This window comes from Aythya ferina (genome assembly GCF_964211825.1).
Source record: "Aythya ferina genome assembly, chromosome: W".
Classification (NCBI taxonomy): Eukaryota; Metazoa; Chordata; class Aves; order Anseriformes; family Anatidae; genus Aythya; species Aythya ferina.
This window is the reverse complement of record NC_140313.1, coordinates 6,834,755-6,851,144: the sequence shown is the minus strand read 5'-3', so window position 1 is coordinate 6,851,144 and position 16,390 is coordinate 6,834,755. Positions and strand designations below refer to the sequence as shown.

Below are 16,390 nucleotides of genomic sequence, written 5' to 3'. Positions count from 1 at the left end.
ATCCATAAGCTAATTCGTCAATTGGAGAGCCAAGGAGTGATCAGCAAGACTCATTCACCTTTCAATAGTCCCATATGGCCAGTGCGAAAGTCTAATGGCGAGTGGAGACTAACAGTGGACTATCGTGGCCTGAACGAAGTGACGCCACCACTGAGTGCTGCAGTGCCGGACATGCTGGAACTTCAGTATGAACTTGAATCGAAGGCAGCCAAGTGGTACGCCACAATTGATATTGCTAATGCATTTTTCTCCATCCCTCTAGCAGCAGAGTGCAGGCCACAGTTTGCCTTCACTTGGAGGGGAGTCCAATATACTTGGAATCGGCTGCCCCAGGGGGTGGAAACACAGCCCTACCATTTGCCATGGGCTGATCCAGTGTGCGCTAGAGCAGGGGGAAGCTCCTGAACACCTGCAGTACATCAATGACATTATTGTATGGGGTGACACAGCAGAGGAAGTTTTTGAGAAAGGGAAGAAAATAGTCCAAATCCTTCTGAAAGCTGGTTTTGCCATAAAACAAAATAAAGTCAAAGGACCTGCACGAGAGATCCAGTTTTTAGGAATAAAATGGCAAGATGGACGTCGTCAAATCCCAATGGATGTGATCAACAAAATAACAGCTATGTCTCCACCAACTAACAAAAAAGAAACACAGACTTTCCTAGGTGTTGTGGGGTTTTGGAGAATGCACATCCCAAATTACAGTCTGATTGTAAACCCGCTCTACCAAGTAACCCGTAAGAAGAATGAGTTTGAATGGGGCCCTGAACAACGACAAGCGTTTGAACAAATCAAGCAGGAAATAGTCCATGCAGTAGCCCTTGGGCCAGTTCGAACAGGACCAGATGTAAAGAATGTGCTCTACACTGCAGCCGGGGAGAACGGCCCCACCTGGAGCCTCTGGCAGAAAGAACCTGGGGAAACTCGAGGTCGGCCCCTGGGGTTTTGGAGTCGGGGATACAGAGGATCTGAGGCCCGCTATACTCCAACTGAAAAGGAGATATTGGCAGCATATGAAGGAGTTCGATCTGCTTCGGAGGTGGTCGGTACTGAAGCGCAGCTCCTCCTAGCACCCCGATTGCCAGTACTAGGCTGGATGTTCAAGGGAAGAGTCTCTTCTACGCATCATGCAACTGATGCTACGTGGAGCAAGTGGGTTGCACTGATTACTCAGCGGGCTCGAATAGGAAACCCCAGTCGCCCAGGAATATTGGAAGTGATTATGGACTGGCCAGAAGGCAAATACTTTGGGATATCATCCGAGGAGGAGGTGGGTCGTGCTGAAGAAGCCCCACTGTACAACCAGTTACCAGAGAATGAAAAGAAATATGCCCTGTTCACTGATGGGTCCTGTCGTATTGTGGGGAAGCATCGGAGATGGAAGGCTGCTGTATGGAGCCCTACACGACGAGTTGCAGAAGCTGCTGAGGGAGAAGGTGAATCGAGTCAGTTTGCAGAAGTGAAAGCCATTCAGCTGGCTTTAGACATTGCTGAACGAGAAAAATGGCCAGTTCTCTGTCTCTACACCGATTCATGGATGGTAGCAAATGCCCTGTGGGGATGGTTACAGCAATGGAAGCAAAACAACTGGCAGCGTAGGGGCAAACCCATCTGGGCTGCTGCTTTGTGGCAAGACATTGCTGCTCGGGTAGAGAACCTGGCTGTGAAAGTACGTCACGTAGATGCTCATGTGCCCAAGAATCGGGCTACTGAAGAACATCAAAACAACCAGCAGGTGGATCAGGCTGCTAAGATTGAAGTAGCTCAGGTGGACCTGGATTGGCAACATAAAGGTGAATTATTTATAGCCCGATGGGCCCATGACACCTCAGGCCATCAAGGTAGAGATGCAACATACAGATGGGCTCGTGATCGAGGGGTGGACCTGACCATGGACGCTATAGCACAGGTTATTCATGACTGAAACATGTGCTGCAATCAAGCAAGCCAAACGGTCAAAGCCTCTTTGGTATGGAGGACGATGGCTGAAATATAAATATGGAGAGGCCTGGCAGATTGATTACATCACACTCCCTCAAACTCGCAATGGCAAGCGCCACGTACTTACAATGGTGGAAGCAACCACCGGATGGCTGGAAACATATCCTGTACCTCATGCCACCGCCCGGAACACTATCCTGGGCCTTGAAAAGCAAGTCCTATGGCGACATGGTACCCCAGAAAGAATAGAGTCAGACAATGGAACTCCTTTCCGAAACAACCTTATAGACACTTGGGCCAAAGAACATGGTATTGAGTGGGTGTATCACATCCCCTATCATGCACCAGCCTCCGGGAAAGTTGAACGATACAACGGACTGTTAAAGACTACATTGAAAGCAATGGGCGCTGGAACATTCAAAAATTGGGATGCGCATTTGGCAAAGGCCACCTGGTTAGTCAATACTAGGGGATCTGCCAACCGAGCTGGACCTGCCCAATCAAACCTGTTACGTACTGTAGATGGGGATAAAGTTCCTGTAGTGCATGTAAGAAATATGCTGGGTAAAACAGTCTGGGCTACTCCTGCCTCAGGAAAAGGCAAACCTATTCGTGGAATTGTTTTCACTCAGGGACCTGGATACACTTGGTGGGTGATGCAAAAGAACGGAGAGGTCCGGTGTGTACCTCAAGGAGATTTAATACTGGGTGAGAATAGCCCATGAACTGAATTGTACCATGTTAATTACTATATAATACTGTATGTTATCACTACCATGACTACTATAGGTGACTAATTAGAATGTATGGAAAAGAGTATAACCTGAGCATGACATAAATGGTATTGAATAAGGGGTGGATAGATGTCCTGGTTTCAGTTAGAACAGAATTAATTTTCTTCCTAGTAGCTGGTGGAATGCTGTGTTTTGGCTTAGGATGAGAAGAGTGCTGATAACACCCCGATGTTTTAATTGTTGCAGAGCAGTGCTTATACCAAGCCAAGGACATCTCAGCCTTTCGCTCTGTCCTGCCAACAGGCAGGCTGGGGGTGCAGTAAGAGCTGGGAGGGGACAGACCCAGGACAGGTGACCCAAACTAGCCAAAGGGGTATTCCATACCATCTGACGTCATGCTAAATAATATATAGGGGTGGCTAGCCGGGGGGAGGGGGCCGGACTGCTCGGGGTTAGGCTGGGCATCGGTCAGCGGGTGGTGAGCAATTGCATTGTGCATCACTTGTTTGTACATATTATTATTATTTTCCTATTATCACCATTGTAACATTATTGTTATTATTGTTATTATTATTTTGTTATTATTATTTTCCTGTCTTATTAAACTGTCTTTATCTCAACTCACGGGCTTGACTTTCCATTTCTCTCCCCCGTCCCAGAGAGGGAGGGGGGAGGGTGAGCGAACGGCTGCGTGGTATTTAGCTGCCAGCCGGGTTAAACCACGACAGGCAATGAGTGGATTGAGAACAACCCTGCGAAAAAGGACCTGGGGGTGCTGGTGGATGAGAAGCTCAACATGAACTGGCAATGTGTGCTTGTGGGCCCAGAAAGCCAGCCGTATCCTGGGCTTCATCAAAATAAGTGTGGCCATCAAGTTGAGGGAGGTGATTCTCCTCTACTCTGCTCTCGTGAGACCCCACCTGGAGTACTGTGCTCAGCTCTGGGACCTCCAGCACAAGAAGGACACGGAAGTATTAGAATGACTCCAGAGGAGGATCATAAAGATGATCAAGGGGCGAGAACACCTCTCCTACGAAGATGGGCTGAAGGAGCTGGGGTTGTTCAGCCTGGAGAACAGAAGGCTCCAGGGAGACCTTACAAAAACCTTCCAATACCTAAAGGGGGTCTATAGGAAAGCTGGGGAGGGCTTCTTTGTCAGGGAGTGTAGTGATAGGACAAGAAGTAATGGCTTTAAACTAAAAAAGGGTAGATTTAAATTAGATGTTAGGAAGAAGCTCTTTGCTGTGAGGGTGGATGAGGTATTGGAACAGGTTGCCTAGAGAAGTTGTGGATGCCCCATCACTGGAAGTGTTCACGGCCAGTTTGGATGGGGCTTTGAGATGCCTGGTCTAGTGGGAGGTGTCCCTGCCCACGGCAGGTGGGTTGGAACTAGATCTTAAAGGTCCCTTCCAACCCAAACCATTCTGTGATTCTATGAAAACAGAGCTGATAACACACCAGTGTTTTAGCTGTTGCTGAGCAGCAATTTCACAGAGTCAAGCTCAGTTCTGTTTCTCAAACTACATGCTAGTGAGTAGGCCAGGGGTGCACAAGAAGCTGTGAGGGAAATGCAACCAGGACAGGTGACCCAAACTGGCCAAAGAGATATTCCATACCATATGACATCATGCTCAACTGGGGGGAGTTGGCCGGAGGGGGCTTCTGTTGCTTGGGGTGTGGCATCAGTTGGCTGGTGGTGAGCAATTGCATTGCACGTTACTTCTTTGTTTGTTTTTTCCCTTTGGCTCTGTTTGTTTGTTTTGTTTTTAACTTATTAAATTGTCTTTATCTCAACCCACAAGTTTTTTGTTTGTTTGTTTGTTTTGTTTTGTTTTGTTTAACTTTTGCACTTCAGATTCTGTTCCCCTCTATCCTGCTGCAGGGGGGAAGTGAGTGAGCAGCTATGTGGTGCTTAGCTGCCTTCCAGGGTTAAAACACAAAAGAATGAATTTTCTTGTATTGATACAAGTTAAATGTTCTACTTCCTTAGACACTAGAACTTGCTAGAAACCCTGCAATGATGCAGGAAATGATGCGAAATCAAGACCGAGCCTTGAGCAACCTCGAAAGTATACCAGGTGGCTACAATGCCTTGCGACGTATGTACACGGATATTCAAGAGCCAATGTTGAATGCAGCACAGGAACAGGTGAGAAATGATTGCAAGGACCATTGAAGGATTTTTATTTTTTTTTTTAATGAAAGATGGTAAATAATGTAACTTCTCAAATGTGTACTTGACAAAACTTAATTTCTTGAAGCCACTGCATAGCCTGTTCCTATGCTCTTTAAGCTTGAAAGAACAAAGATTGTTTTTTGTGTTTGAGAAGCTATTTTACCGTTAATACATTTTTGTTAAATATTCTAAATTTATTTTTTATTTTTAATTCTTGGAATTATAAAATTCTGAGGTCTATGAAGGGTGTGTTTAGTAACTTGCAACTTAAGATAGGAAGAAAAAGGCTTAGAAACAAATTTCCAAGTTGGAAACCACTATGCAAGATATAATCTTGCTGTGATCTAAGTACTAACATAGTAACAATGCTGCTTTTAAAATGAAGTGTGATTTAACTTTTTTGCTGGAGTTGATATCTCTTTCTATGTTGGCATTTTTTCAGAATATTTACACTGGCTTATTTTAGGATGGTGAGTATAGTTGATCAAGAGCCATCAACATTTGTTTTCATATGTAATTTTGGAAAGGTAACTTGCTGTTTCTAGCAGTATTACAAGTAGGTGACTTTAACAGTTTATATGTTTGTTTCTCCTTTCTCTGTAGTTTGGAGGTAACCCATTTGCTTCCTTAGTAAGCAATGTATCATCTGGAGGGGACATTCAGCCATCTCGTACAGAAAATAGAGATCCTTTACCAAATCCCTGGGCTCCTCAGTCCAGCTCTCAGAGTTCCACAACTGCCAGCACCAGTGGTGAGAGCAGTGGCGGTAGTAACATTGGAAATAGCACCTCTGCAAGTATGAGACAGAGCTCAGCCATACCAAATTTGGGACCTGGACTAGGAGGTGTGTCTGTTAATGCAATTCTATGTATTTGTACATATTAAGGAGTTTGCTGAAATTATTGCTTTATTAGAGATGTTTTGATTTAAAGTTTGTATTGATATTTATTTTCACAAAACATTTGATTAATGTCAAAGTCTTCTGTAGAAAAGCAAACGTGAGAAATAAATGAAGAGTATTAACAATACTCGTGTACTTTTAAGTAGGGAATCTGTAGATGAATGCTATTATTTTTCCTGGATGGAGACAAACAGGAAAACAACTAATAATGTAGATACTTAGTGGAACTGCTTGTTGGATACAGCCTCTGGCTTCAATTTGTTTCTAGGGCAAATGCATCTGCATAAGGAAAACCACACTGAGATGTATTTAATGGGCTAAAGCTCATAAAAAAATAACAGTTGTATCTCGGTTTTAGGCAGTCTAATTCATTTGATTATAGTCAGGATGTTTACTAAATTGACCTTCTGCTTTTTTTTTTTTTTTTTTTTTGTAAAGTTGGTATGTTCAACACACCAGGAATACAGAGTTTGTTACAGCAGATAACAGAAAATCCACAGCTTATGCAAAATATGTTGTCTGCACCCTATATGAGAAGCATGATGCAGTCATTAAGCCAGAATCCTGATCTTGCAGCACAGGTAAATGCTTCTGGTGTAGCAGTGTGTTGTGTGTGTTGAAGCAAAAAAAAAAAAAAAAAAAAAAAAGAAAAAAAAAAAAAAAAAGTAATTGACTATTTGATACAGTTTTATTTTCACAAGAGTGATAGTGTAAACTTCCCAATGATTACTTGTCTGTTGTGAATGGCCCAGTCAATGCCAAACTAATTGAAATTATTACCTGGTTACCTTTAACAATCTGTTGTACTAAACTTCTTCCATTTGTAGTTGGACATCATGCCAAACACTCTTCTGAAACAGCTTGTAAATTTGTGTATGTTTCATACAGCCCTAAACTTCTGTGGCCTAGCATGAAACCTAGTTATACAAAACAAATGCTTTGATCATAAATTAAGGTTAATAAATAAATACCCACCCTAGCTTGGGAGGACAGAAATGGAGGGAAAGGAGTTGTTGCCATATCTAGTTGTTATTCTGATTTTCGTTTCTCATCTGTGACCCTTGCTCACTATAAAAGTGGTGATACTTACTGCTGTTTTATGAATGGTACTGTATAAATGCTTTCAAATTTTCCTTAGAGCAGTAAAAGTCAAATCTTGAACTAAGATTAAAAAAAAAAAAAAAATCTCTTTTGTATATTACACACTAGGAAAAATCCCTTGCTTTTTGCAGATGATGTTTACAGGGAAAACATTGTCTGTACTGGGGCCTGACCAGAGAAGCCTTTCCTTGTAGTTTAAATGAGGTTGCTTTGGCAAGGATCTAGCATTTACTTTAAAAATTAAAAAAAAAAAAAAAAAAAAATCTGATGATTTCAGTTGGTCTTCAGGCTTGTGGTTCATTGTTTCATAACAAGTTTTGACCAAAGAAGTAGTAGGAGATAATGAGATTATTTTCATAGACTATTATCTTGTTCTCTGATTCATGTGTAGTAAATACTTGTCTTAAAATCCACTCTAGTACTTACTCTTTGATCTACTGTTTGAAAAGTTAAATATTTTTGTACTGTAGATGATGTTGAATAATCCTTTATTTGCTGGAAATCCTCAACTTCAGGAACAAATGAGACAACAACTTCATACTTACCTACAACAAGTAAGATGAAATACTACCTGTTGTTAGTAAATGTCTGCAATTCACAAGCAATTTTTGCAGTAAACTGGTGCCTTTCCTTGATTTCACTCAAAGCTAGATTGTTGCATATGGTTTTCCTTAGCTTTAGACACTAAGTTGCATTGTCCCCTGATAATTAAATGCTTGATTTATTTCTTCATCCCTTTCAAGTTAAGCCTGACTTTTTTAGTGGATGATTTTCTGTGATTAGCACAACTACTTTGATCTGCTCTTGTGCCTTTGCTTAAAAAGACGACTTGTTCTTACTGCACACCAGCTAGAGAACACTTCTGTTTGCTACATAATTTGTTTTGCTACTAAGGTAAGTCTTACCTGTGCTTTTCTCATGCCTTCTCCATCCTGACCTAAAAATTTTGGGGTAAAAAAGACCTTATGGCATGCCTTGAAAGAGACAAATTGTGAGTTAATTCAAAAGAAGCAGAGTGGGTTCTGAAGATATTTGCCTGTAAAGATTGTCCTACCACCAGCTTCCCCTCTTACATCATTGTGGTTTCAGCCCCAGTATCTGCTTGACGTCAGTTGTCACAGTGTATGTGAGGGCTGTGTCCTCTAAATAAGAGTTAACAACATTTTTAGGAATTGAAAATGTAACTCTGCATGAGTTCCATTATTAGGCAGTCCTTGCAAATCAAAGTAAATGTGTGTTGACAGGATCTTATTGCAGGTAGGCAGTGTTATGAGTAAAATAAATAATAACATAAATTACATTAGCAAGTTCAGTGTTAAGAAGAAACTGTTTATGTTGCTTTAATGACATGAATGGCTGTAGCATTGCATAGTGCTACTGCTTCGTGATCACTCAGTAGTGCCTGAAGAGCTAATATCACATTTATATTTTGAAATATGTGAATAAATGCTGATTAATATATCATGAAGAGGCAGCAGAAATCCTTTGTTTCTTTTTGGTAAATCTTTACATCAATATCGCCTTGGGATTTATCTGCACAGCTAGTATTCTTTGGTGTCTTCTCCGTGTTATATCAGATGATCGACAACATTAATAGAGGAAGTAAACTAGAGAACTACCTGTGTGTTCTCAGAATGTTGACAGCATTGCAGCCCATACTTCCCTCACTCATCTGTTTGTATTATATTATGGGATTGGGTGACGGAAGCCATGAAATGTTCCTCTGTATAATTGAAAGCACTTATTGCAATAAAGGTTGCTCAGCACAACTAGGAAAATGCATGTGAGCTACTCAGTCTACTCCTTTTACATGATTTTTAGATAGATTAATAACATTAATAGAGATCCAAGTCACTTAAGTGCTCAAAGAATCATTGGGTCATGATTTTCTTTAAAGCAACTCCACATATCAGACAGTAAGTCATGGCTTAACGGTTATTTTCGTGAATAAGGTAACCACAGCAGCTTGCTTCAGTAAACCTAAAGTGTATTCTTCCTTTAAAGGTTTGGATTAACTTTACTAGCTATACATTTATTTATTATCCTCTGACTTTTAGCTATCAGGAAGAGACAGGAAGAATCTGAAAGACAAGTTGTTTAAAAACTCGCTGTGCTCTGGTCTCATTACATACCCATATTTCAGGATGGAATCAGTGTTTGATCTTTGTACCCTATTCTGCTATTCTGTTTTGAGAAAAATGAACATTAATCTGTGCAGTTCATTGTGAATCAAAAAATGTTTTTGCAGCAGAAGGAATTTGGTTTAGTTACTAAGTGAAGGCTGCTGAAATTAATCAGCCTGTCTGGTATTTGAAGCAGGTCTGGCTACTAAGACTGCCTCACTTACGACTGAAACAAATAACTTTTCACTGCAAGTGGCATCTCTAAGCAGAGGTGAGCGTAAAACAGTAGGGGTTTTTTGTATCTAAAATAGTTCAATTTTGGGACATCTAATTTCAGATGTCAGAAGGATTTGTCTTTTAGATCATCTGTGGATGCGAAAGATGGTTTTTAGTTGAATTTTTAGTAGAGTGAAGGTCTTAGAACATTATATGTTTGCTAGTATGTTTTGCAGAGTGTTCACGTGTCTGTAGGCAGTAATGCTGCTACAAATATGAACAGGTGCACAAATTATCATGGTCAAACTGTTGTGGTCTAAATTTAGCTAGAAAAAGATGTTTTATAACTTTGTATTAGATACCTACTAGTCAAGTTTTGTTGTATTCATCCTTGTTGCTTATCAGTATTATGATATGAAAACCAATTTTAAAATTATGTTGGACTAATACACTCCTATAGCTTTAGAAGATGGTAAAGTCTACTAGAAGGGATAATGAGAAATACTTCTGTTTATGTACTCCTTATTTCAAAGGAGTCTGGAGAGCTCATCGATCATTTCCTGTGAAAATTTTCTCAAAAAAAGAAAAATATCTGAAGGACTTCATGTAACTAAAGTTGAGAAACAGCAAGTTCTGAAAGGATGTCAAATTCTATATAACATCTAGTGATAAAGATTAACTTTGAACGTCTATATATTTTTAAATTTGTGAGTTTCTCTCTTGTTCTTAGATGCAGAGTCCTGACACATTATCAGCTATGTCAAACTCTAGAGCAATGCAAGCTTTGCTACAGATTCAGCAGGGCTTGCAGACACTAGCAACAGAAGCACCAGGACTTATACCAGGGTAAGAATTTATACAAGAACTTTTTTCTTGTGTGTGTTTTTTTTTTTTCATTTTTTTTTCTTTTTTATAAAATGTGTAGAGGTTTATCCAGTTTTAGAGACCATTCCTCTTGCATTTTTTTAGTTTCGTTAAACTTGTTTTAGAATCTGTCACACTTCTGTTTGCAATGCACTTTCTAGCAATGATGGCCATGGTCTTTGTCTCGGTGCTTTACTTCAGTTGTCATCCACTCTTTATTTGACAAGATTTTTACTCAGTAATTGGATACAGTGGGAAGAGACATTACAAGTAAGCTATTCTCTATATTTTTGATGTATTTCTCTGTCACTTGTGCAGATTTAATCCTGGTTTAGGTGGATTTGGAAGCACTGGAGTTCCTACAGGCTCCGCTGTACCTAGTTCTATTCCCAGTGAAAACACTAGTCTAGCATCAGGGGCCATTGAACCTGGTCACCAACAGTTTGTCCAGCAAATGTTGCAGGCACTTGCTGGTGCAAATGTTCAGGTAAGTAGATTTACTATATTCTAGTGTGTGTGTTTTTGGGGGTGTGGGGTGTTTTTTTTGTTGTTGTTTGGTTGGTTTTGCTTTTAATCCCTCCCCTGTGTGCACCACCATAATACTTCTGGTCAAAGGAGAACAGAGGAAGTTTAAAAGTGGTGTTGTAGCTGTGCAAATAAATGCTGGAAAAATATCAAATTTGAGTAAAAACGTCCTCTGAACGGTTGATTGTTGTACACTTATCTTCATACCCTTGAGTTTCTGAAATGCCTGGAAAGAAGCAAATTAAGGTGTTAAGGGAAGACTGGTTCACTGGTGAGTGAAACATGGGCTCAGACAAGAAAATAATGTAAGTGTACCAAACTCCATTATCTCTGTGCTTTATATCTGTGTTTCTGGTTGTTACTCTGTAGCTGTGACGGACTCTGTCCCACTCTTCAGAATAGCCACACTCAGGTTATTTGGGGTCTGAATTTGTAGCTTGCTTCCCAGACATCCTGCAGGTCAAGACTGCACGGTGTACATTGTGTTAATGTACCAAGTGGAGTTCAGGCTTTCCAGAGGACTTCAGAAGTTGACCAAAGGTGACAGCTTTGCAGGTAGCTGTAAGGTGGTAAGACTAGTTTTAAAGAGGGCATTCCCATAACAATGGAGTAGTATCTTAAGAGTGCTGTCTGTGTGAAACAACACCCTTAGTTACACTGCAGTACATATCCAGTGTAATGGTAGACTGCTGGTGAAAGAAACGTTCCTGCTCTTGCCTCTTCTGTTGCCTTAGGCTGAAGTTTTTCTAACTAGAATTTTGGTAAACTTAGTCAATAAATAATTGGAGCATTAAAGAGGTATTTTTTATGTCAAGAAAAATAAAATAGCATACAGCATTCACTGTTGCCAACACTGAAATCACCAAAATCCTACTGTCACTAGATTGGACTGGTTTAATTTTAAAACAAACAAAACCTGCACACGTCTTTAAGAAACCGTTCTCAGGATATAAATTTGCCAGACCTAATTTTTGTTCCTCTTTTGTCAAACAAGTAGATGTCCTTATAGTTCAAAAATGTCATGTAAGTATAGATACTCTTAAAATTTGAAGCTAGTCTGATTTGTTCAATCAATAATTCAGTTGTGAATTGAATTTGTCATGGTCTAGTTTGGGGATCTTGAGAAAGATGCATTCAGAAATTGTTATTAAAGATGAGGAGTGGTTCAGAACCAACTATGTACTTTGTCAAATGTGTATTATGCTTTTATAGCTTTAAATTTTTCTTCTTAGCAGTTACAAAATCCAGAAGTTAGATTTCAGCAACAACTGGAGCAGCTGAATGCAATGGGCTTTTTGAACCATGAAGCAAATTTACAAGCTCTAATAGCAACAGGAGGAGATATCAGTGCAGCTATTGAAAGGCTGCTTGGCTCTCAGCCTTCATAGCAGCATTTCTTTAATTTGAAAAAAAAATAATAATTTATTTTTGATAACTGCTCTTAAATCTTTAAAATAGTTGCTTTATTTCATTCTGACTATTGGGATTTTCTTGTTATAACTAAAATCAGTTATGTATTTTTAAGGTAAAATGCAGCATTTTTCTTCAAATGGGGAATTGATGTGTTTTCACTCGGTTGTTGCATGCATCACTTTGTTCTGCATTACTGTTGATTTTTCAAACTATCAGCTTTCATGGTTGGTTGAGCAGGTTTTGTTTGACTTGCATCTGTCCAATTTTTTTTTAGTACTAAACCATTAGCCTTCAGTAGTAATTTATGCAAGATACAAATTAAAAAGGAAACAATTGAAGCTATAATTTGTGGATACCAATGCTGCTTATGATTATTTCAGCATGTATTTTTTGCTAGCAAAATTCTGCAAGATTTATACCACTTGAGTACCATTTTTGCTTTTATTTGTGTAAAGTATAAATATAACATATACAATGGATACAGCTCATTTCTAGAAATTTACATGTTGCAATAGAATGGAATTATAAATAACCAAAAAAGGACAGAAGAAAAAAAACTATGACATGTTTTTCAGTGTAGAATCTTCCAGCATCTTGGTAAACATCTCAGAAAAAATGCTTGGGCAAGTTTGTTTAAAATATACTAGAGTTGCTGTTCTAGTGGTATCTTTACATCTAACTGTAAAGAAACTTGCATTGTAACATTCTCATTGAAAAATTGTTACGGATTACATTACCTTTCTGCAATTTAACAGAGAACTACCTTTTGCTCTGAAACTGCTTCTAAGGTTGTTGTGTGGTTTTTTTTTTGTTTGTTTGTTTTTGTTTTTCCACTGAGATTCTAAAGTATTATGATTTGTAACTGGAAACATTACTTTCAGTACTGTCGTGCTGTCATGTGATATTCTAATTACTTCTAACCACCATATGAAAAATACTGTACATCTTATTTTTTATTGGTAGTTACCTCTTGCGCACAGGTAATAAATGAATTTAAAAGTATTTAAGCATATTGTTTTGATGTGTGCAATTGGTGATTATCTGGCATTCGAGGTGACTGATGAGCTTAATATAGTTGTCATTTGAGTGTTAGCTCTGGGAATATTTATAGACTGGGTTGAGATTAGCAAGCAGTACTTGGAGTATAAAGTGGAGGGCAAAGAAGAATATGATATTGAAGACTATTTTTTTAGGTAAAGTGGAGGTAGTGAAATAAAGCATTCTGTTGTGTGTTACTGAATGGGATTTGCTTTTTATTGGTCTTTGGTGTCAGTGTAATTGTGATCATTCTGATTTATTTCCTGTATTGCATTAAACACTTAATCTGAACAAACTTTTCTTTTGGTACAAATATAAATCCAGTTTGCTCTAAAAAACATTGTCTGCAAATTGTTTACTGGTCTTTGGCTCAAAATTGTTAATAAGTGAAATGAAGTATTAGTTTTAACTAATAACTGAAGTATTACAATAGTAAATTATTGTTTCTTTATATTCTAATGGAATATAAAGGAGGGTGTTAAGCATGCTTTCTTCTCCATACAGTTAAGTTATTAAAACTCTTGCCAAAGCCAAGCATGCAGATTTTTCAGGAAGCAGTTGTGCTGCATTCTTCTCTCAGAAGTTTGTCTGTCCAGTAACCTTGTTTCTTCAGCAATAATTGATCAAATGCTGCTGATGTTTTTTGGGTAAAGTTTTAAAAAAAAAAAAAAAACTCAGTTCTCAGTTGTCAGGCCTCTGGATCAAAGTCTCATACATACAGCAACAAAGAATATTAAACACAACTGAATTAAAATAGAATCTCCTGGTGATTTGAGTTTTATATAGTCAAAACCTTTTAAAATACTTAGTTCGGGTGGGAAATTATTACTTTTGTTTCTTAGCCAATGATAATAAACCTGCAAGGACCTTCACAGTGCCTTCTTTTTGGGTAGGTAGCTTTCATTGTACTGGGTACAAAGGCTGTGATAGGGAAGTAATAGCAAGTATCTGTAGATAAATCACAATTTTTTCACAGTTACTTTCATAGTTACACTTAAGATCTTTGAAGTAACTAATCTGACTTGACCTTATAGTATGCCTTATAGGAACTTTGCTTTAAAACAGTAAGATCTCCAGTCATTCAGAAGGCATATCCTTCTAAAAATATAATCTGTAACTTGCAAAAAGGCTGCTGTCAAATTGAAAGGGCAAGGCTGAGATATGGAAGGGAGTGATTTTTGCCAAGCTTTACTATGATACTAAAGCACTTAATCTGTTTTACATGAACATTCTTTTGAGACAATATCTAGTTCATCTATGCAATTAAAACAGATATGCTATTTTAAGTAAAATTGTTAGAATTTAAGAAAAAAGTGGTTTAACCTAAATTGTACGATGAACCCTTGAGCTAAGTTTACTTCTTGTACAATCAATGTTTAACTATGTCACTAATTTAACTATGTACCTATTGTCAACTAGTAATGACAATTAGTAATTGAGTAGCGGTAAAACATTGAAATATTGCTAGTGTGGGAGGAATTTTGGTTTTGTTGGAAACAACTTTCACTGTTAAAAGTGGCAGTAGGTGGAATATGGTTTGCAGTAGGAGTAAAATTTTATTATGTCTTTAATAATAAATGATGCATCACACTTGTTGTATTAATGGCATAATAGAGTAAGCAATCATCAAGATTCTATCTCCTGCCCCATCACACTAGGCTTTTAGGCTCTCACTTTTGAAAATGTCTGATTTCTTTTTGGGTATGAGGGCTTGAAATTTAATATTACTGCTTGATAATCTCTCATGCAGCTGCTGCATGAGATTAGTTTCCTGAATTATTTAGTTTTCTTGTGTCTGAAAAAAAAAAAAAAAAAAAAAGCAAGCATAAATCTGCATTTAATAGTGGGCATTTTAGAAAAGCTCTTTGTAAAATTGTGTATTGGGAAAATTATGAAGATTTCATTAAAAGCAAAGGTACCACAAGAGGGTGCCATTTCTTTAATTTTCATAGTGACTAAACTAGCATGGCAACAATAATAAAAAAAAAATATCTATATACAACTGTACATGGGGACAATTCTATTCATGTAGAATCTTTCTTACACAAATCATTTGCAGTTTTTTCATAAAGTTAGGCTGAAGAAGCATCTATTGTGTATTAGGGAATAAAGAGCTTTTTAAAGAAGATACTAACTTTAAATTCTGTGAGTTGTGTAACTGACTATATTCAGGATTCTGATCACAGAAAGCGAAATATGTATTCAAAATAGTTTGATCTTGTGTTTTAAAGCGTGAATGATGTGTTGGTCAGCTGATTTAAATATCTAAAAATAAACATTCCTAAAAAAAGAATCCAATCATACTGTCCAAGATGTTTAGGCATTTGGTAATTATTGAAACTAATAATCTAGAAAATCTTATACTGTAATCATTATCAGTATATTCTGTGGTTATGCTGTCTGGAAGAAGCTAATGTCAGGTTCATTATTGAACTGGATCCTTGAAATTTATCTTTATACAGATAGTAGAAAAACAACCATAATTTGAAACAATTTTCCCAACTCTATTATTCGGGGCTTAGTTTACCCATAGCAATTATTATAATACCTTAGATTAGTGAAAGCATAATGCTTTTACTAGCTGCAGAATATTTTTATACTACTACATAGGTTTCTGGTTCGGAATACAATGGGGAAAACGCTTAAGGTAGTGATGCAAATCTTTTTTCCCTCTTTAACTAGAACTTATTAATGATGGCAGTTCTCTTACATCTTCAATATATCATGCAATGCACAAAACCAGGGAATCTTGTCTTAGAAACTAAAGTTAATTCAAAATTGTTTATAAAGTTTATTTGAAACAGTTGAGAGAGGGAGTTAGGAGAATCTTAGTAAGTATAGAGCGCTGACGGCATTAAACTAGGATGCTACTTAGTGTCTTTGCTAACTATGGTGCATTGTGCAAATTAATTAAAGCAAGAAGCCTTGGGCCCCTTACCAAGGTCAGTCTCTTGATAAGAGTGTGAGCCTATCTCAAACTGGCAGAAACTGGTCCTGCAGATGGACAAGGGCCAAGGAGCAACTGAGTCTGTGCAGAGACAAGAGGTCAAGGAGCGGTGATGAGGAAGAGTCATCAATCTTCATCCCCACGACCCCTGACGACCACCACCAGAAGACACTGCGCAAGCACAGAGGGGAGGAGTTTATGGAAATGACTCCTTGGAACTAATTTTAATATGAAGCGGGGACAGGTTATGAATATGTATAGGCATAGTGTGAAACTTCATGCATATGTAACTCTTTGCTGCATATAACCAAAGCAAGTTGCCACATCAGGTGCGCACAACTTTGGCGGGACTACCCCCCCCCCCCGTGGTGCTGCCCAGCACTGAATAAACATACCTACTTTACAATCTTA

The 16,390-nt window shown here is 38.4% G+C and overlaps 1 protein-coding gene across 8 annotated transcripts in view; it reads left to right on the top strand.

Moving 5' to 3' along the window:
* Positions 1-16,390, top strand: part of LOC311426292 (ubiquilin-1-like) — a 37,440-nt gene extending 21,050 nt beyond the window's left edge. The window contains exons 5-11 of one of the 8 annotated variants that reach the window (XR_014686652.1): positions 4,666-4,824; positions 5,455-5,695; positions 6,191-6,333; positions 7,324-7,407; positions 9,923-10,038; positions 10,392-10,543; positions 16,033-16,390. Coding sequence is in view for 5 of the 8 variants with exons in the window: in XM_084502596.1 (XP_084358722.1) it covers positions 4,666-4,824; positions 5,455-5,695; positions 6,191-6,333; positions 7,324-7,407; positions 9,923-10,038; positions 10,375-10,543; positions 11,814-11,969 (1,068 nt within the window). In the remaining 3 variants the exon portion in view is untranslated. Of the gene's footprint in view, positions 1-4,665; positions 4,825-5,454; positions 5,696-6,190; positions 6,334-7,323; positions 7,408-9,922; positions 10,039-10,374 lie in introns of all 8 variants that reach the window. The other 7 variants (XR_014686653.1, XR_014686654.1, XM_084502599.1 and 4 more) reach the window with 7 other exon arrangements.